This window comes from Borostomias antarcticus, assembly GCF_949987555.1.
Source record: "Borostomias antarcticus genome assembly, chromosome: 10".
In the NCBI taxonomy this organism is placed as follows: Eukaryota; Metazoa; Chordata; class Actinopteri; order Stomiiformes; family Stomiidae; genus Borostomias; species Borostomias antarcticus.
This window is the reverse complement of record NC_140243.1, coordinates 1,581,868-1,603,998: the sequence shown is the minus strand read 5'-3', so window position 1 is coordinate 1,603,998 and position 22,131 is coordinate 1,581,868. Positions and strand designations below refer to the sequence as shown.

Here is a 22,131-nt window from a genome sequence, read left to right as displayed (position 1 = left end):
TTTGTGTGTGTTTTCATAGACAGAACACGATGCCTTGCCTGAGAGTTATACAGCTGATGCATTAGTTTGCTTTGTTGTTGCTTGTCTGTGTGTGTGTGTGTGCGTGTGTGTGTGTGTGTGTGTGTGTGTACCTTTTTTATTTTATATTGTGTTTGACAGAGCAATCATCATCCCTCTAGTGGAACAAAATATTCTTACTGCATCTGTTTCATCCCACATGCCCATCAAATCAAAAGCATGGATATTATGAGTGAAGGCTTTGTCACCAGTTATTAGAACATTGTTCATTGTGAAAATTGGTTTCTGGGTTCTCTATTAACAAATGTGCTGTAGGCATTAGAACATGTGTAGGCATGTGTATAGGCTTCATTGTTTTTATACTGTAGATATGGAGTTGGCTAAGGGATGATATGGATTCAGTTTTAGTAGGATCAGAATTATCAAGGGACATTTAGATATGTATTTGATTTGCTGTATGTATCAGGTTTCATGATGGTCTTAGGTTCTGTAAGCACATACAGTATAAGTAGTGTCTTCATGCTTCCTAGTAGTCACATACAGTATCACAGCAGCTATTTTATACCACTGACATGTATATCTTTAGTTGTAAAATAAGGATGACATTGTGCTATAATATAGTGCAAGTTAACATGCCCAGAGATGAGCTTCATCAAATATTGAGATGACACTGTCATACTGTACATCTCCAACTATGACAAGTAACTCCAGACCACAATTAACAACTTTGACGTCAGGTGAAAGACAAACTTCCTTGAGTTGATCAGCATCAAGGACCTCATTGTGGATATTAGGAAGGAGCCATCACTAAATTCTAGACTATACTACAAGCCAAGACAAATATACCCTTGATTGCTATAGCTCAAACTCGTAAATTACCTGTTTGATATGGTCTTTAATGGCGGTGGGATATGCGTTTTCGGCGTGTTAGTGTGATAAGAGATTTGAACAGATCTTTATGTGCAATTTCGCGTGTAATTGCGTATTGTTTTCCCTGTTCAAAAATGTAACCATGAACAAACGCAATAGTGTAATCCAGGACTAAGTCTCCTGAGAGAATTATCTTAAATGGACAAGAAATTACCTCAGAATTATCTTAAATGGACAAGAAATTACCTCGGGACAATTGTTAGGAAACTGAACTTTGGAGCCAACTGTGGATATGTGCTCTCGAAATGCCTTCTAGACTATTTTTCCTCTGGAAGCTGAGAAGGCTGAATGTGATGAGTCAACCAGTTCTGTAGTAACGCTACATGCTTCATGGAACCTGTCCTCACTTTCAGCATGGTCACATGATTTGGCTCGATAACCTTGAGCCAGAACCTGCTGGAGAAAGGGGGGAAATAGAAGGAGCTAAACAAAGGGGATGACATTTATACAAGAGAGGAAGATAAAGAAGAGGTCCAGTCACATCCTCTGAACTATGAGAACAGTATAACCATCGGGACATAGACTCACATCTCATCCTCTGAACTATGAGAACAGTATAACCATCGGGACATAGACTCACATCTCTACACGTCTCAAGACCAAGAGAGCCCTAAAAAGTTTTGTGCCTGCCTCACTATCGCTATATTATATTTTTATGCAATTCTATTCCAATGGACTGTTCCTTCTTGGAAAAATAAAATAATTCCAATGTGATATTCCTTGGATGCCTTTACTGAAATCCCAATCCACTCCCATATCCATCTGATAATTTGGATTTATTAGATTTGATGAAATGACCTGCAGAAGCGCACCTCTGCTACGGAATGCCAAGGCTCTTAAAATTGGAGCTACAATGCAATAACATATGATCTTATATACAGAATACGGCACACTTTCTGCCTGTTGGTTCTGCTTTTTGACATTGATCAAAAATTGAGCTCAACTTGATTTGACAGTTGATTAAGTTCTCAATATACGGTCTGCTGTCAAGGCCACACAGCATAGATGAGAACAGAGATGACGTTAGAGGGTAAAGAGTGTCTTTCTTCATCTCTTCTATCTTGTTCCTTACACAGTATCTTCTGCATGTTAGAACATAGGGAATCTGATACAGCTGACAACAGTCATTGTCAACTTCTACCGCATAGGGACCTCATAGCAGTGGTCCCTTTAAAGGGGCACAGTCACATTTATTTCAGCTTATATTATTTGGATTAAATGCTTACATTCTGTTTTAAAATCACTGTCAGCCGTTTCCCTACACGGAAGACTGAATCGCAGAAAAATGTCCGGTGTTTGCCCTTTGACCTTTTTCCCTGATTCCGTCGTCCATGTAAGGAAACAGCTCCACTGACAGTGATTTGAAAAGGCTTACCCACAGAATTTAAGCATTCAATTCAAATAATATCAACTGAAACAAGCATGAATGTGCCCCTATACCATTTATTTTATTCTTATATGTCAAATAAAATCCAGCAATCTTGCCTTTTTTCTGGTTGTTGACTAACCCCATTGACTGACGGCAGTGTGAGATTCATCCTACTAGTAGTCTACCACACTACTGTCCTCCGCTGTACTTTCAGACCATTTCTCAACCTCTGTTCTCATTCTTCACACTAACCTCCGACTCTTTCCTTAGGGAATGTCCCAGCGCCTGAAGATGGCCAACTCAGTGGCTTCCTACGACCAGCTGGCCCACCAGGTGGAAGCCCTCCGCATGGAGAACTCCCACCTGCGGAGGGAGCTGGAGGACAACTCTAACCACCTCTCAAAGCTGGAGAATGAGACCTCTGACATGAAGGTGCGTGTGGACTCTCCAGCCGAGGTGGGGATGGGGGGGCAGTAGGCTCTGTGCACCAGCTCCACTACTTCCTGAAAGTCACTTGGCATCTTTATTTCCTGTCCTATATGATTGGATTAAGTGATTAGTCAGGTGTGCGCTGGGTCTGCCACTGTACATTGGGACTCCATCTTGTTATCACTGTGACCAAACAAACTGCAGTTGTGTTGGTTTTGTGTGTGAGGCTGGACACAGGTAGTGATTCTGAATGACTCTCTCGCTCTTTAGGAGGTCCTGAAGCAGCTGCAGAGCAAACTGGAGCAGGAGGCTGGAACCCTGGCCTCCTCTGGGAGGACCGATGTGTTGGATCAGCTCAAAGGTACTTGCAGTGTGTGCGTTCACGCGTGCGTGTGAGTGAATGCACATGTACTGTATATTAGTCATCCATCCATCCATCCATCCATCTTCATCCGCTTATCCGGGGTCGGGTCGCGGAGGCAGCAGTTCCAGCAGGGGGCCCCAGACATCCCTTTCCCTAGCAGCATCAACCAGCTCTGCCTGTATTTTTTTACATGTAGAGAAATTGAGAACAATTTAACTTGATAGAAGAAACCTTCCAAAATAATTAGTTCTTCTACCGCTATCAAAGCCTCCCTCACATCCTTTCTCACGATTTCTCTCTCCTCTAGAGTTGCACATGGATCTCACCAACTACTATGAGCTGAAGTACCAGCCGCACAACCTGCATGTTCTCCCAGACACCCTGTCCTCCTGTCTGACTGCCCAGTCAGGTGGAGACATGGAGGAGCGACTGGCCTTACCCCCCTCCAGCCTGGGGAGAACCAGGAGCCCTCTGAGGCCTTCGTCCCGTCAGAGCTGCACCCTATCTGGGGAGGGCGCAGCCATGCTCCCTGGTCACTCCCTCATCTTGGATGGAGCTCCACCCAAAATAGCTATGATTGGAGGAGAGTGTCACCTAATTTCCCAGAATCTGGAAGAGCTCTATAAAGAGAGGTGGGTGGTAGTTATTATGGTTTATTTATAATGAAAACAAAAAAAAAAAAATAAAAAAAAAAAAAATATATATATATAGGACTAATTCGCACATTATTTTGGTATTTTTGGGCACTTTACATTTCACTTTCAGTTGTTAATGTGAAGACCTTACATATGACCTTGACCTTGCATATTAAGTTTTCCCTGATTTGTTATAATTATTGTATACTTATAATTTTTGCCAACCCAAGCTACTCTATAGTATTGTCAGTTATTGTCATTATTTGTTCCAATGTTTGTACAAACCAGTAACTTACAAAGTAATAGGCCCCAAATCTAATAACACAGGAAAATAAAGTGCTAGCTCTTTACAAGAAAAATGACTGATGATGAATCTTTGGTGTGATTAATTGACTTTGGTGTGATTAATTTGGTGATTAATTGACTGTTGGACTGTGTTCCAGGACGATGCTGCTGAGTGAGATAGACCAGGAGGAGAGGGAGCGCTGCTGGTACTACGCCCAGCTTCAGGGCCTGTCTCAGCGGCTAGCGGAGCTGCCCTGCATCGACACGGTGAGAGCTAACCCTAACCCTAACTCCTGCTCTGGGATGTTCTGCTCAGACATATTGCACCATGACATACATAACAGAGCACTCGGTTGCAGATACGTTCACCTCTTTTTTAGAAACCTTTAACATAGACTCAAAATGTCCCCTCAGTGGTGCTTTGGAAATTTAACATAGACACAAACTATATGTGTGAATGCCTTGTATTGCCCTTGTTGGGATATAGATTGTGAGTTAACTTGGAGTCAGAATTATGCCATCTTATAGTTCTTCAGCAAACAAAAGTTGAAAATTGTTTTCCGCGTTGTGTGGAATCTATACTGCCCTGCCAGGGACCCTCTATACTGGTAATGCTATACCCCGGTATACTGCCCTGCCAGGGACCATCTATACTGGTAATGCTATACCCCGGTATACTGCCCTGCCAGGGACCATCTATACTGGTAATGCTATACCCCGGTATACTGCCCTGCTAGGGACCATTCATTGCGCATAGACATTTTTCACTCCGTCCACAGTACCGCATCTACAGACAATATCATTTCGTCACTCACCTAAATGAAGACATTTTTCGAAAGATGAAAGCCTTTTCTCTGAGGTGGCTAGAGTTGTAGCCCCCCACCTTTCATATAAAAAGCAACATTTTGCACTTAAATAGCACATATCCACCGATATCCACTCAGCTATTATGGTATCCACTATCCTGGCTTCCCGACCCAAATCAGATGATCTCACATGCTGTCTCTCTATGTGCAGAGAATCGTGATCAGGGTTGCGAAGTCAGGCGAGTGGACATCAGTGGATATGTGCTATGTTAGTACAAAAAATGCTTGCTTTTTATATAAAAGGCGGGAAGCTACAACCACCCTGGAGAAAAGGCTTTCATCTTTCAAATCTTTTGAAAAATGTCTTAACTTGTGGGTGAGTAACGAAATAATATTGTCTGTAGATGTAGGCCGAGTGAAAAAAGTCAATGGCGCAATGAATGGTTCCTGGCAGAGTTATACCAGGGTATTGCCCTGAACAAAACACCGACCTGGACCAGGGCTATGTGGAATTTAATGGTGCGTTCGTTTATAACTGGGAGGTGGCAAATTGCGACTTGCTACTAGGAATGATTAAATAAAACGCTGCATGAACTCGCACTTCCTCGTCGCAAATTCGGATGTTTCTCAGCCCCCAGTTGCCGGCTGACGTCAATATCATATCATCATCATAGCATTCGCTATAGCTGGAATGCACACAGGTCGGAGGTAGGTATTTTGCCACTTGCGACTTGCCACGTCCGACCACAAACGAACGCACCATAACCTCTTCTTATTTCCCCTCTAGTTCTCCTTGCAAATGGACCTCATTCGCCAGCAGCTGGAATTTGAAGCTCAGCAAGTGCGCTCTGTCATGGAGGAACGCTTTGGAACCAGCGATGAAATGGTTCAGAGGTCACAGGTGAAGAGACTTACTGGCTTAACTCTCAAATCTCAAAAAAAAGAAACAGGGTCCCATTTTGGTTGAGTGAGATAAGCAGTGCACACCTGTTTCAATAAAAAAAAAAGTATGAATGGAACAGATTGGAAATAGAGAGCCCAAGTTGTGTCATCATATTGTGGGCACTAACGAAGGGAACACTTTCAATACAAACCTGTGTTCACAAACTGTAAACACAGCTGGGTTTTTTTCCCCAAATTCCCTATGGGAATTCTTGTAAGGAACTGGTCCTTCCCTCCAGTGTTACAGGACCACAAAATGATAAAACACTTCAGCTCTGTATTTGCATAGCAAATCATCATTAGTCATGAAACGGTTAGGGGGGCTAGGAGCAAAGTGAATATTGCAGGCACAAGAAGGTCTTCAGGCCGTTTCAGACGAGGAGCGATATCCACGCATTGTAATTAATTTTCAATGAGAGAGGCGAGCGAACAATTTGGGAACCGCAGACAATCTGGGGCGGAGCGGCAAGCGGGCGCGACCCCGTGAAATTGTCACGTGCACACGCCCGCCCGCGACAAGAGCTGAATTGTAGTCAGCTTTCCCCGCTGCGCGCAGGACGCGTGCGTCCCCCGCTGATCCGAGCGAGAACGCAGGCGGAATATCGCTCCCCGTCTGAAACGGCCTTTATACTGTAATCTCTTCATTGATGCAAAAGCCTAGCTAGTAAGTTGATAGTGGGTGATGGGGCATGCAACATGTTTAGTTGATAGTATGTGTGTCTGAACACATCCTTGTTCTCTCGTACCAGATCCGCGTGGCTCGTTTGGAACAGCTGGAGAAAGAACTACAGGAGGCCCAGGAGTCTAGAAGCACCCAGGAGAAGACCCTGTGTGAGCTTCAGGTGAGCCATTGTCTGCACACACACACACACACACACACACACACACACACACACGCAAACTGTATGGGAAAGGCTACAATAACTAGAAAAGGTTATTGCAAAAATATTCAATGTTTAAAAACTATTGAAAATAAAATTAATATGGTTCCTGTGAAGACAAATCAAGAGTAGATGTAGAACACAAACACCCCCATGCTGCTACATTGCACTTTCTAATAGTTAGTAGTACTTGAAGTTGACATTGAAGTGGCCCTCCTATGAGTTGACGATACAAGCAGTGACCCCAAGCCAATTTGAGTTTGAGACCCCTGTTCTAGAGAATGTTTGGGATGAGTTCTCGAGCCTTTATGATAATGGTTTGGTCATTACCTCCGCCCCAGCGACAGAGAGAGAGCCACAGAGCCGGCCAAATACAGCCACCCATTCACCTCCAGTCATTTTTGCCTCCACCCCAGCTAATCATGGGGCGGATCCACGAGCCGCCCAAACACGTCTTGGATGGCCATTCATCTCCATTCATTTTTGGACTATAGGATTATGTAAAAACTACCAGACTGCATTTCATGAAACGCAGTGGAGGGGTGTAGCTTGAGGCAATTTAGAACCCATTCAATTTTGGCACAGAGCCATGAAATGCATTCAGGGGCGGAGGTCTGTGCTCTCTGAGCAACGTTTCTAGTTTAGTATTGTAACTGCATTGTTACATTTGGAAAACTTGAATATGAATGGCGTTCAATTCAAATTGTTTTATTGGCATGACATATTGCAAAAAAATTACAAAAATAACTAAACAAGAACAATTCATGATAAGAGCACGACTGATTGATTTGTTTGTTTTGCTCGTCATTAGATAAGGCTTCAAATACACCCAAGTCTGGAAGAGTAGTAAACTAGTACTGTAAATCCCAAAGCACACAACATAGTGAATCAATTGATCCTATTAATCAAACAACATGTGTTCTGTATGCTTTACCTGGTTCAAAACAATGGGATTCTACTTTATAGCTTTGAGCATTGATCTGCCCCCCCACAGGCATTATTCTTTTACTATTCTCACACCATCGTGATTTATTTAGTACTGTCTAGACAGTTTATTTTCTTTTATTCCCTCTCTTGCTTCTTGTCAGCACTGTGCTGAATGTTTTATGGATGCTTTGAAATATTGAGGCTGTGCTGTCACTAACAAACAGGAAAACAGCATAACTCTATTGAGGCTACATGCTGGAAATGACTGACGGAGGTTCTGCTCTCTTTTAGACGTTTCTATGGAGGTCATTTGATAAAGGATCAACCGTTAACCAGCACATTTAGAAGATGATTGAAATAAACACTCTGATTACCTCCGCCCCAGTGACAGAGTCGCAGGGCGAGAGGTATTATTTTTCGGTGGCGTTTGTTTGTTTGTTAGCAGGATTACGAGCTGCCCAAACACTCATTCACCATTCACCTCCATTCACTTTTTAGACCAGGTTAACGCTATGAAACTCGGTGGAGGTGTGTGGCACAGGTCACCTAACCACCCACTAAATCACAGGGCTGGTCCACAAGCCGCCTAAACACGGGCAGGCTGGCCAATCACCTCCGTTCATTTTTTGGACGAGAATTACGGGGTGTAGCATGGGACAATTCAGAACCCATTCAATGGATCCGAATCACAGGGTGAGTCCATGAGCTGTCCAAACATGACCGGCCATTCACCTCCATTCATTTTTTGGAGTTGGGGAGCGAAAAATTCCCCCCATTCATTGTCAATAGAGGATTGAAATGGCCATATCACGACATGGTGAGGTCACAGAGACAGGGTTTGGACTGGACTTAACGAACGCAACAATATCAAACATGTTTTGCTCGCATGCGCATTCGCATGCACAGAGCCACGGAATGCATTCATAGGCGGAGGTCTAAGCACCATTTCTAGTTTAAGTATTCATTCTATTCGGATGTTATAAAAACCTTAGTACAGTGTCCATGTGAGCACAGTGTGTAATGAAAGTGCCGTGTAGTATAAGCACATGTCATGAGGTAGAATATAATCCTGGGTCTATATCATTGGATGTTGCTATGCTGTATACGGTGTTATATTAACCTTGAGTCGACTGAGCAGAGCTGCTGCATTGCAGTCCCACCTCCCTGTTCTTTTTCTTTCTTTCTTTCTTTCTTTCTTTCTTTCTTTCTTTCTTTCTTTCTTTCTTTCTTTCTTTCTTTCTTTCTTTCTTTCTTTCTTTCTTTCTTTGTCTCCCTCTTTCACCCTTTGATTTTGTTTTCCTGCACCCTAGCCATCTCTCCCTGGCTCTCTCACTTTGTCTCTGTTTCTCTCTCTCTCTCTGCTTCATGTTTCTGCCTTCCTGAACACTCTATTGCTGACTTGTTGCTATGCAGAAAGAGAGCGAGAGCTTCCCCCGCGTTAGCTGTGCTCCGATTGGTTGCTTGCAGAAAGCGTAGCACTACTAGCGCTCCTTGGGCACCGCGAACTCGGCGAAGTAGGCATGTGTGTTTCACAAAACTGTGGGTCCCAGACAAGCCAAGCCCTCTCGTCTGGGGGAGCTGCGTGGGAGAATAGCAATGAGCTGGCAGGATGCTGTAAGAATGAGAAGTAAGAAGCAACCGAATAGACATCATATGTGATGTGTTTCCTGGCTATATCCAGGCTTTTTGTAGCACACAGTAGATAGTGTGCATACTGTTCTAATTGCTTTAGTCTCAGTGACCTGTACAGTATACTGACCTTTTTTATTTGGGCTGTGTCAATATGACAGGGGAAAAATGCCAAGTCATACAATATCAATCAGTGTGATTGTGACATAGAGCTTTGGTTAGATCACGCATGTTCCTGCCTGCTCACACACAAGCACACACACACACAAGCACACCCACACACAAACACACAAGCACACACACACACACACACAAGCACACACACACACACACACACACAAGCACACACACACACACACACACAAGCACACACACACACACACACACACGCACACACACACCAGGTTGCCATGGTGATGGGCAGTGGGGGTTGATAAATGATTCTGAGGATTTGCTGTTCAGGCAGTTGGTATGTCTAATGCGTGCTGAGTTTGCTTCAGGAGACGTTCTTCTGTCTGCAGGACGGAGATGGAGATGATGAGTGTAAATGAAATATACTATTCATAACAGCTCTGGTCTCTTGTGAATAACATCCTTGTCAATTGGATATTTATTCATCATATGTTCAAGATATGTTGCCATGTACAATTAAATACTTACAGAATGCTTATTCTGGTTCTTGGTGTGGACATCCAGCTGGATCTACCAAGCATAAGCTCAATAATGACCATCTAATATTGTACATGTATTTATTGATTATTTATTTAGGCTTTAATTTACCAGGTGAGTGTGATATTAAGATTTGAAATCTTGCAGGAAAGACAAAATGACGGCAGCACCCATTTCACATAAAATTCACATTTCAAATATGCATAAAACATTTCATACATTTATAAAAGTACAATATATAAATAATCAGTAAATAAATAATCAAAAAAGAAATACATGGTCAGTTCAAAAGGGAAAAATTACATAATTTTACACGGTTGGACACACATCTGACCTAGACATAGAACAAGCACCAAAAGAGCTACTAAACTCCTCAAGCTCGGAGCTGAAGCGTACGGGTTCCTGAGCAGAATAGATGATACTTTTACAGAGACACCAAGCATAGTTTGTTTTTTATGTACAAAGCAAACTGTACTCAGCAATGGGAAAAATGAATTGTGGCGATCGCCCCCAGGTGGTGGTCTCTGGCTCATGTGTGACGAACGAATGCATGTATGCACTAATTCACACGGTCAATCTAATACCCACCCTCAATTTTATCGAGTGGGGGACAATAATTGTGGATCAGTAAGCATTGCACACGTCTGCCTGAAATCTGGTTTCAAATCCCTTCTTTCTTTGTAGATCTTGAGCTGTGAGAAGTCACCTAATCCTGAAGCTGAGAATGTACCTTCTGCTTCTGCTGCTGTTGAGGCACCAGGCGATGGAGGAAGCAAGGTAAGGGTCATTATCACCTAACGTGGATTTCATTTATTTATCATTATCTATTGTTTACAGTATGCGGTAGTTCACACAAAACACACAATACATTACACGGTACAGTACAATGTTATAAATGACGGAAACACACAAAGACAACAGAGATTTGCATTACTGGCTTTATATTATGTTCATTGTTGAAGGAGAAAATCATAGGGATGATGTCTTATGCTATGATGATGATAATGTGGCATATGAGAATGATGCAAGGTATATTGGCTAAACAAGGTAAATTGGTTAAATATTAATATCACCCAACCAAGCAATTGAATGGAGAAAAGGAAAGAAGAAAAGCACTACTAGGGTACACAAGACTGATGAAAACATCTTAGTCAGTGGAAGGTTCTCTTTGGTTGGAAGGGTAACTGAACAAGTGCAAAGTAAACATGCTGTCCCCCCATCAATAATGTATCACCCCTTTGAGTCAATGAAGCAGTGGAAGCAAGTGTAAACATTTAGGAGTCATTTGTAGGTTTACTCTAATGGAAATACCGTACGTCGATGTACCCTACACTTCACCGGGCGTGAAAAACGTACTGTATAAACCACACAATGGTCAGCGAATATGACGCAGTGACTTTCAAAACCAGACATTTTTTAAAACAATGATGGAAAGAAAATGATCTGCTGCGAGAGAAAACAAGTTGCAACACCATCACCGTCTTTAACATTTATCGCCTCTAATTATCGGTACCCTAATGTCACTGACCCAAAACAAGTTGTAATACTTATGCTAAAACTTTGTTTATCTACACTAGAATAGCTTGCTGGGACTGTCTGTCACTTGTGACTGGCTAGTGGTAAGGCTCTTAGGGGCCAACTGTGTGATGGCCCACTACTTGGATGTTTTATGTTGTAATAAAAGTTATTGGGGAGTCTCATAAAGTCTATTAACAATGTTATCCGTACCAAATAGCCTACTGGGCCACCTGGCCATCATATCCATATGCCCTGATATCTAATTCTTTTCATAATTCATAAATTATCTGGCCCCCGGGTGATTACTGTTTTTTTGCTTCCCTCTGGAATATGTAGGGGTGGGTCGTATGCCCACCTCCCTTGTTCTCTGTAAAGCGCATTGTGTTGCCTCTGGGTATGCGCTACCCAAATATGCGCTATACAAATAAAGCTTTGATTGATTGATTTATAAATACATCTCTGTGGCAAATTTGGTGCTTTTATCACAAAATGCTCAATTGTTCTGCTTATCCGCCCCTTTCTGCCCCATCATACTGTAGGTGGAGATGGTCTTCTGGTTGCTCTCCATGCTGGCTAACCGAGACAGGGAAGAGATGTCCCGCACTCTCCTGGCCATGTCCAGCTCCCTAGACAGCTGCATCGCCATGCGCAAGTCCGGCTGCGTCCCCTTGCTGGTGCAGATCCTGCACGACGCCCCAGAGGGCGCCGGGGAGGCGTCGGGGAGTGCAGGGTGCAGCCGGGAGGCCCGGTCTAGAGCCTGCGCTGCCCTGCACAACATCATCTACTCTCAGCCGGACGAAGGCCAGGCGCGCAGGGAGATGCGGGTGCTGCACGTTCTGGAGCAGATTCGCTCCCACTGCGACGGCGGCTGGGACTGGATGGAGAGCCACGCTGGGACGCCCTCTGCTGCAGGAGCCAAGACGACTGGTAAGTGAAGGGAAGGCTAGCAGGGGATAGTTATGCGTCAGACTGTGGGCTAAAACGGTAAACGGTGGAAGAATTAAATGAATAAGGTATTTAATCTCTATGGTCGGGACTCCAGATGATGTTTCATCCGTGTTCTATTCTGTTGTGCCCCATGCAGACATCCCTGAACCTCTTGACCCCCACATCTGCCAGGCCACATGTGCTGTAATGAAGCTATCCTTCGAGGAGGAATATCGACGGGCCATGAATGAACTTGGTTAGTGAATATAATAAAATGCGGTACTGTATATCCACTTATATATGTATGTAACGTATGGCAACACAGACAGGCAATCAAGGAATGTAGAATTGTTGATGTAGAATTAATCTGTTCCTGTTTAGGGGGGTTGCAAGTAGTTGCAGAGCTGATGCATCTGGACCAGGAAATGTACGGCATGCAGAACGACCCGATGCATATGGCCCTCAGACGCTACGCAGGCATGGCCCTTACAAACCTCACGTTTGGAGATGTAGTCAACAAGGTAAAGTGCTGTACATCAGGAGAAGGTGGTGTACATCAGACAATTATGCAATGATTGATTAACTAAGAGGGGAAACATTTAACTTGAGGGAATATTTTGTAATAAAAAAATAAAATAATAAAAGTTAAAGAAATCTTGTATCTGACCTCTGTCTTCTGCACAGGCAACTCTTTGCTCCAAGAAAAACTACCTGCATGCTATCGTTGCTCAACTTGCATCTGATAGTGAGGAGCTGCATCAGGTAGAATGGTGTTACTTTTATTCCAATGTGGTATACAGTATATTTCTGGACCAAAATGTAATAAAAATGCTTATAACGTTAAACATTCTTGCCGTCTCGAGTATACAAAACCTCATGCTACCCTTCCTTTACTCACAGGTGGTGTCTAGTATCCTTAGAAACCTCTCTTGGCGAGCAGACATCAACAGTAAGAGGGTTCTCAGAGACGTTGGGAGCGTGTCTGGTTTGATAACATGTGCTCTTCAAGCCACCAAGGTACAGTAAGGTTATATTGTGATAATTAAGGCATTTCGTATGTCGTGGAAATGTAATCAAATCTCTACAATACTGTATATTTGTTCTATGACATGCTCGATGTTGATAGTTACAGATAAATCAATGATTTCCAGGATTTTGTGTTGTATTTTGGCATATGAAATGTGCAGTTTTAAAATATAGGGCAGAGTAGTTTTATAGATTAATTTTGAACAATAATCCATTTAATCAAAGATACAGACATATAAAAACAGAGACAGTTGAGGTCCCAGCAGTCATTCAAAACTATATGCACGTGCCTCTGTGCGCCTAAGAATCAGTCGGGAATAATGTCTTAAAATGTCATTTTATTATTTTATTATTATTATTTATATTTATTTATTTACTACCGTTCTAGGCAGTTATTTTATTCAAACATTCTACATTTCATAACCTCTAGATTAGATTATAGGTCCATTCAATATAATACAATATACTGCCATTGTGTTTCAGGAATCCACCTTAAAGAGTCTACTGAGTGCTCTGTGGAATTTATCAGCACACAGTATTGAGAACAAGGTGTCCATTTGCTCAGTGGATGGCGCCCTGGGCTTCCTGGTCAGCACACTCACCTACAGATGTCAGACCAACTCACTGGCCATCATTGAGAGCGGAGGTGGCATCCTGCGCAATGTGTCCAGTCTTGTAGCCACAAGAGAAGATTACAGGTACAGTGTTTCCAGGAATTTAAAGTCAAATTAGTGAAAGAATGATTTGTAATGTTGATTTAGACCTCGCACATGCTGGCACTACAGTATATCATACTATTGGCAAAGACACAATAGGCCATTTGGAATTGTTGTGCCACCTTAAGGTGTGGTTGCACAGATTGAGTGCAATTCAGAGATGTCAATCAAAGCATGGTGGCATTTCAATTTATATGAACATGGGAACATTGGCAATACCCCACACAATTTACATGTTTTTGTCTTTCCTTTGTAAACGGAACATGGAGAATGCAGGCAGGCTTTGGGGAAAAGATACACAATTTATATTCATTACTCAGCCACAAAGCGCATGCTCTAGGCCTGTAACGACTGACTGGCCTGATGGACACACCTCGACCTACTGACTCCCAACACTTTACACAAGCGAAATACCAAACTGAGCACCATTGTGACCATTGTGAAAGTCCAAAATTGCCAGTGTTTGAGTTCAGACTCAATGTATGTTTTTATTTTTTACAATGTGTTTTACTTACTACTTTTTACTCCCTTTCTATACAGGCAAATCCTCAGGGACCACAATTGCCTCCAAACTCTTCTGCAGCACCTGCGCTCTCACAGCCTAACCATAGTGAGCAATGCGTGTGGGACTCTTTGGAACCTGTCTGCTCGCAGTCCCAAGGACCAGGAGCTACTGTGGGACCTGGGAGCAGTCAGCATGCTGCGCAACCTTATCCACTCCAAGCACAAAATGATCGCTATGGGAAGCGCCGCAGCTCTACGGAACCTCATCACCAACCGACCCCTCAAGTATAAGGATACTGCTGTCATTTCCCCTGGATCCTGCATGCCATCCCTCTATATGAGGAAGCAGAAAGCGCTGGAGGCTGAGCTTGATGCAAAACACCTGGCGGAGACTTTTGACTCCCTTGAAAAACAAAGCCCAAAACACCTAAGCATCAACAAGCCGCTGCGACACATCGAGAGCCTGGCAAAGGATTATGCGTCTGACTCTGGATGCTTTGACGATGACGAGGCACCTAATGTCTCTAGCAACCTTGACACCGGGAGTTTCTCAATGCTTTCCATGTTTCTGACCAACTCCAACTTCCTCCAGAACCAGCCACGTAAAAAAGACAGTGAGCCAGAGAGAGATATTGTGCCGCTACAGACAGAAGAAAAAAGGCCAGCACCTCCTGATGAAATATCGGCTGCTGCAGAGAAGTTGGCTAAAAAGATCACCAACACTGTGGCCAAGATTGATAAGCTTGTGGAGGACATCACCATGCATACATCCTCAGAGGACAGCTTCAGCCTCAGTTCAGAAGACCCCTTTGCAGACTGGCCCTACGGCTCAGATGAATTGCATGAGGCCCGGGCCAAATCATGCTCCCCTTGCCGCCTTTCTGATACCAGCAGCTTGGCTCACAAAGAACGTTTGAGCAGAGCCCATGCCCTCTTACGGCTCAAAACCGCCCATACAAGTTTATCCACTGATAGTCTTAATAGTGGCAGCACCAGTGATGGCTATTGTGGAAGCAAGGACCAAATCCGACCCTCAGTCAGGTCAGTAGCAATGCAAAGACGCCCTAATAAGCTTGACCTTAAAGTAGCCCATCAAGAATATTTTGACGTAGGCGCTCCTGTCCTTAATGAAATAGGTCAAACTGAGGTCCCGGAGAGAGATTCTATGAACAACAGAGAAGTGAAATTGCCAGAGCCAAGTAGCACAGAAACAGAGAAGAATCAAGAGCTTAACCCCCACACACCGACAAGTGCATCAACAAAGGTTTCCTCTGACGTCAGCATGACCTCCATTAAGTTGTCCCCCTCTTATCAACATGTCCCTCTGATTCAAAGTGTTGCCAAGTTTGGTGTGGCAAAGACTGCCATCAATGTTCAGGCTGCCCAAGCAATGAGAAGACAAGCCTGGGTCCCAACTGTAATGACTGGTGGGAGCATTACCAAGTTTTCCCCAATGAGCTCTGCTAGAAGTCCAACACTTGGGCCAATGGAGACACTGCAGAAGTATTCAGTGGAGAATACGCCAATCTGTTTTTCCCGTTGCAGTTCCCTGTCCTCTCTCTCCTCCGGTGATGGAGCACTTGAAGGGCAAAGTCAAAGTGAAAATGAGTTGGAGAGTGACTCATCCCTTGAGATAATTGAAGTAGAAGATGGGGAGGTGTTGAAAAGAGAAGAAGAGGATGAGACTTTGGAGGATCTAAGTGATAGTCAGTTGCTAGTGACTGATTCAAAAACCAACGGGTCTGAACCAATAGAAATTCCTGGCCCTGCCAAGCGTGAAAAGGTATTCCTCAGGGCAGTATCACCTGCCATACTTGAAGACAGATCACCCTCAAGTTCTTCGGAAAACTACATCCATGAGACACCCCTGGTGATGAGTCGTTGTAGTTCAGTTAGCTCACTCGGTAGCTTTGAGTCTCCCTCCATTGCCAGCTCCATACTGAGTGATCCATGCAGTGAGATGATTAGTGGAACCATAAGCCCAAGTGATTTGCCTGATAGTCCAGGACAAACCATGCCCCCCAGCCGCAGCAAAACACCATGCTGTGTTGAATCCACTGGTCCGGAGACACAGGGTGTGGGAATAGCGGGGCAGTGGGAAAGTAGCTTGCGCAAGTTCATGGAAATTGCAGACTTCAAGGAAAGGTTTAACTTACCTCCAGATTTGGACACTATGATCTACTTCACTGTGGAAAAACCCACAGAGAACTTTTCATGCGCGTCTAGCTTGAGTGCTCTACCTCTCCATGAGCACTACATTCAGAAAGATGTGGAACTGAAATTGACACCCTTACTCCAAAAGAAGGAGAGTGATTCTGCATTCCCTGATGAGGAGCATCCCTCAATGATAGACCATGGAGAGAGATATAGTGAGGGCAATTCTGATGATGACATAGAAATTCTCAAAGAATGCATCAATTCAGCAATGCCCTCCAAGTTCAGGAAAGTAAGACCTTCTTTGATGTCTAATTTGCCAAACCATGTGCTCAGCTCCCAGTCTCAAAAACCTATACATGTACCGGTGTACATGATGCTCCCTAGCAATGCCAAGCAAATGTGCAGAAAGGTTGTAATGCCACAAAAGGAATACAATCTTGACGATTCATCATTCACTGATTCTGCAGAGGGAACACCTGTTAACTTCTCCAGCACAACATCTTTAAGTGATGAAACACTTCAGTATCCAGTCAGGGACAAGGGTTTAAAAGATTGGAGGGTTAGGAGTATAACTAAACAAGAACTGTTAGATGATGAGGCAAAGAGAATTGAAGACCTTCGGATTTTCTCACATTTCCACCACGCCCCTAAAATAACTAGTCAACCTGACATGCCAGTCAGTCAAATGAACAGATCAATTAAGCATGTAATTCCCACTCAGAAAGTGCTGTTGCAGAGCAAAGAGGTAACTGATCGAGTAACCAATCAGAGAAACCGTGACCAATCACCCAATCAGCAAAGACAAAAGCAGGGAAAGGCCATGTCAAGGAAACTAGAACTTCCTATCATAAAGCAAAACACAGAGGCCAATAAAAATCAAAGAGCACCCCAGGGAAATGTGGCTTTTCAGTCTATGCGTCATCTCACACCAACCGAGGAAGCCATCTACAGCTTCTACGATGATCAAACAGGCAAAAAGGGAATGGTGAACAGGACAGGAAGAAGGCAGAATAGGGAGGTTAGCAAAGACACACTTTCCCAAAGTATGACAAATATTGGTATGATTGACAACTCCCAAACAAGGCACAAAGGCTTTAATAGGTTAAAGCACAATCTAATCAAGGATGAAATGCCACCATGTTACTCTCTCAGCTCATCTCTTAGTTCATTGAGTGATGCAGATTTTGAGGATCACCAATCAGTATGGGCAAAAAACAGACACAATAAAACATCTAACCAGGTCCAGCAAACAAAAACGATGCATATCCATGACCAGTATGAAGGACAAAGTTCACCAAGTTCGGTCAGTATGGATTCAGAGGATGATCTTCTCCAGAAATGCATAACATCTGCTATGCCCAAGCAAAGGAAGAAGCTCTCTGCACGAAAGAAGAAAGCAGAGAAGAATCAAAAACATAGGGACTACATGCAAAAAGCATCAGATCGGTGGAGCATTGAACAAGACAATGATGAGATGGCTTCTGACATAGATTCAGACCTCAATAGTGTTGAGTGGAGAGCAATACAAGAAGGAGCCAATTCTGTAGTGAACAGATTACAAGCATCAAAGTCTCAAGAACAGTCCTCTGAAGAATCTGAATCTGTACTATCGTTCATGTCTGGATCTAGTTTTACTCCCAAAGAGAAGAAGTTTTCTGTAGACAAGAAGGCAAACAAACCCCTAGACTTTGCTCCACGTAAGCCAGTTCCCAATTTGCCTGTTGTTTTTAGAGGTAGGACGGTGACATACACGCCTAAAAAAGAGACAACTCTTTCACAGAGGCCACCTCCTAGGAAAGCATCAACCAAGACAGTTGCTCCAAAGAATCCAAACCTTGCTCAACATCGGTCAAAGAGCCTACACAGATTAGGGCGACCACAAGACATAGAGTTGTCTTTGCCTAAAAGGAGCTCTACTCCACCTCCGAGGATACCGAAGAGTTCATCCTCTGGCTCATCTCAAAGCTCTACACCATCAAGACAGTCACAGAGGAAGTTAACCTCCCCCACCCAATCGACTAAATCCATCCCGAAAACACCAGCTAGTAGTCCTCCTGAAAGAAAAGGACGCTCCCCTGTTTGTTCAAATCAGAGCCTGAAATCCCAAGCTCATAAGACGCAAAAGTCACCAGTCCGAATACCTTTTATGCAGAACCCCACAAGGCAGTCAAGAACAATATCGCCACTTGTTACTAACCAACCGACAAGTGTTAACAGACAAAATACTCAGGTGCCAGGAAAAAGGATTGTTCCTAGCAATCGTTTTGACTTAGTCCGGATGACCTCTGTCCACTCAAACAGTAGTGATTCTGATCGCAATGGGTTCTTAAGGCAACTGACCTTCATCAAAGAATCAAAGTCTATTCGAAGACGTGAAAGCCCTTCATCACGCTCAATGCCTACCTCCCAGCATGCGTCACCCAGGAGAACATGTCCTGGTGCCACTGCAGTCTTCCTCTGCTCCTCACGTTGCCAGGAGCTAAAATCAGCTGTGCAGGGACCAAGAAGGGTGCAAGAAAATGGCCAAGGGTCAAAGCAGGAACAAGGCCATCAGAGGCAAACTGTGACGCTTGTTAGAGCCACCTCTAGTGAACATGACCTCACTAAGCGACGTCCAGCCAGAAGAACCAGCTCTGAAAGCCCCAGTAGGATCCCTCAGAGAAATCGATCAGGGAGAGTGTCTGGAGCCCAGCAACAAGAGAAAGACACTTTCAAGCGCTATTCCTCATCACCTAGCATAAACATACTGAGCCGAGTTACCAGCCGTTCCTCTCTCCGCTCTTCATCTTCTGACTCAAGTGGAAGAGCAAAGAGTGAGGATGATACAAAGAAAAGGCCGCAGAGAACTGGATCTCGTCTGAATGACAAAGTGACTTGGAGGAGGATTCGGGATGAGGATGTGCCTCAGATCCTGAAGAGTACTTTGCCACCCACTGCATTGCCTCTGTTGCCTTCTCCTGAGGAGCCACAAGCTAAACCACCAGCTCTGCCAGGGAAACTGCCCACCATTCTGCTGAAGTCACGAAAGACAAGTGACGCCACAGTCCAAACGGAGGATTTCTTGTCCAGCAAGACCAATTCAAGCACCTCTCCAACCATCGAGACAGCTCCAGTCATCTCAGAGGAGGCTGCAAGACTTGCCCTCCATAGAAAAATCCACATTGCCACTGGCAGTAACCCTCAAGACGGAGACTCTGACAGTTCTCTAAAGAACTACAGCCTGGCCTCCACTGCAAACCCTCACCCTGTAGAGAGTCACACAGGTGGCGTCGGCCATTTCCGCCAAAGCTCTCCCAGCAAGGCGGTTCGGGTCACCCCATTCAACTACATACCCAGCCCTATGGCGTGCTGCCTACAAAATGCACAGAGCCGAGCAACCACAATCAATGAGAAGTCGGGTGACAAATCCGAGGCCTAGTTTCTTAGTCCTCAGTACTCATAGACTTTTGAGATGAGAAAATCCTACTGTGTTCCTGATTGAAACTTAGCACTCAGGTGGATTAGTAGTGTGTATCAATCCTTTTACCTCGGGTATTAAACCTTTTTTCCCCATCACATCAAAAACATGTATTTATCAAATAACACTTCAACCAATTCCATGTACCATTCATGCAAGCTGGATGCATGGATACAGGACTTCAACTTAGAGACTTCCAATATCCCTTTGTGAAGAGTTTTGGATAGTAATCTTTCACAAAATGGAAGTGCAACCTTTTGTACTTTTGTATTTGTATAAAGCATTGCCTGTTAGAAGTGTAGTGTGTAAAATCTTTGGATTTCTGCACATACTTTGTCGTAATGGAGGAAGGACCATAACTGGATAAACAATATGCAAATCCCTGAATGAAAACCCAGCTGGGCTTTTTTCTTTGAAAAGGCACAGCTGTGGCTGACTGTTGACATTACAGAAAAAAAGGAAAAGATGGAAAGCTGAAAATGTTAAGTATTTCTTCTGTAAGTACATGTATGCTTTGCCTTCGCCACACCACTCACTACTGAGGATATAAGACACTGTTAACCGTGACTGTTTAACCATCGCAGGCATTAGTAATGAAAATATTGCAGTGAACTTCCTATCAGCACTGTTGGACATCTGTGTTATCTGTATTCTGTCTTGTAAATACTTGCTGGTATAGATCTGCAAGCTTCCCAGAAGGGAAATGACTGTGTTGCTCTTTTCAGCATGCTTAGCTAATATCCACCACCTGTACACACCTGCTGCTGATAATGTGGATGCTGGACAAGAGTAACACTGTCCTCTATGGTATTCTATATTAAAACAGCCAACTAACAAACACGTATTAGTAGTACCATTAGCAATCTGGATTAATGAGTATAATACTATTGTAGAACGGGTGAAACAAACTGACAATGTATTAGCTGTAAATGCCTCTGCCTATTGAATGCATTGACATTATATTTGTGTGTTTGCAACTAGAATCAGGTATGCTTTAAGTATTTAAGGGCAGAAAAAAGATGATTCAGTGGCTATTGGATAAGAGAGAAAGAGCTATTGGTCTTTCAGGATGCGTGCTCATACAGAAATGAAATCTTAACAGAAATGTGTTACTATCTGCTTAACTGTGTTGATGTTAGTGTTAGATCAGAGAACTGAAACATGCAGACCTTAGAAATGAAAATGAATATTCTCTGTAGTTGTAACATGTTTGTCCATGTGTGAGGTTTAAGACAACATGGTGGTGTGAAGAATACTAAAAATAACAGAAACGGAGTATTCTGGCAGTATATCTCCATAACGTTTAGGGGCAGTTTAACTTTAAATGTAATAATGTCAAGTTATGTTTCCAAAGCATGTTTTAAGTAAATGCTCTGATGAACCATGCCCCAATCTTCAGAATGAAGTCCCTTCAAAAATACCTTAAGTATTGCCAATAACAGCCCTTATGACAAAGTGAGAGTAGTAAACAGGGATATTGTAACACAGATGAAGACAGAATGTGAATGAAAATCTAAATGTTACAATTCCCACTGCAGGGTCCAAAGACGGTACCTGGTAAACCAGCCTGATCTCATGTGCTCACATTCAGCGACTTCATGGATTAGTGTAGCCTAACATCTATTCACAAGCATTAGGCCTCTTTTTTGATCAAACAAATCAGCATTCTCTAAGTACGGGGGCCTACGTAATTCAAAGCCACTGCTAGCAGACATTTGGGTGCTTAGCTTACGTAAATGTACGTATTGTTTTGATTGGAGGTTGAGTCATCTGTAATTATACATTGGCAATGCCCCTAGGGTTTCAACCAGAGAGAGGTCAGAATGACAAAATAATATTTTGTGAAATTAAGACATGAGGTCAGTATTGTTTACCAGGCTACCAAGGAGGAAGTCCACCATTTGGTCAATGACTTTGCTAGCATTGACTTTCCCTTGACAAA

The 22,131-nt window shown here is 43.4% G+C and overlaps 1 protein-coding gene across 1 annotated transcript; it reads left to right on the top strand.

The window, feature by feature from the left end:
- Positions 1-2,602: 2,602 nt before the first annotated feature.
- apc2 (APC regulator of WNT signaling pathway 2) lies at positions 2,603-20,150 on the top strand (the record flags this gene model as incomplete). The annotated part of the gene is made up of 14 exons (XM_084443737.1): positions 2,603-2,749; positions 3,017-3,107; positions 3,418-3,742; positions 4,189-4,297; positions 5,624-5,737; positions 6,528-6,614; positions 10,569-10,661; positions 11,942-12,329; positions 12,487-12,585; positions 12,711-12,850; positions 13,014-13,091; positions 13,230-13,346; positions 13,839-14,053; positions 14,612-20,150. The coding sequence occupies exons 1-14, from the start codon at positions 2,609-2,611 to the stop codon at positions 20,148-20,150; spliced, it is 7,536 nt and encodes a 2,511-aa protein (XP_084299863.1). The 5' UTR covers positions 2,603-2,608.
- Between the last annotated feature and the right edge of the window lie 1,981 nt (positions 20,151-22,131).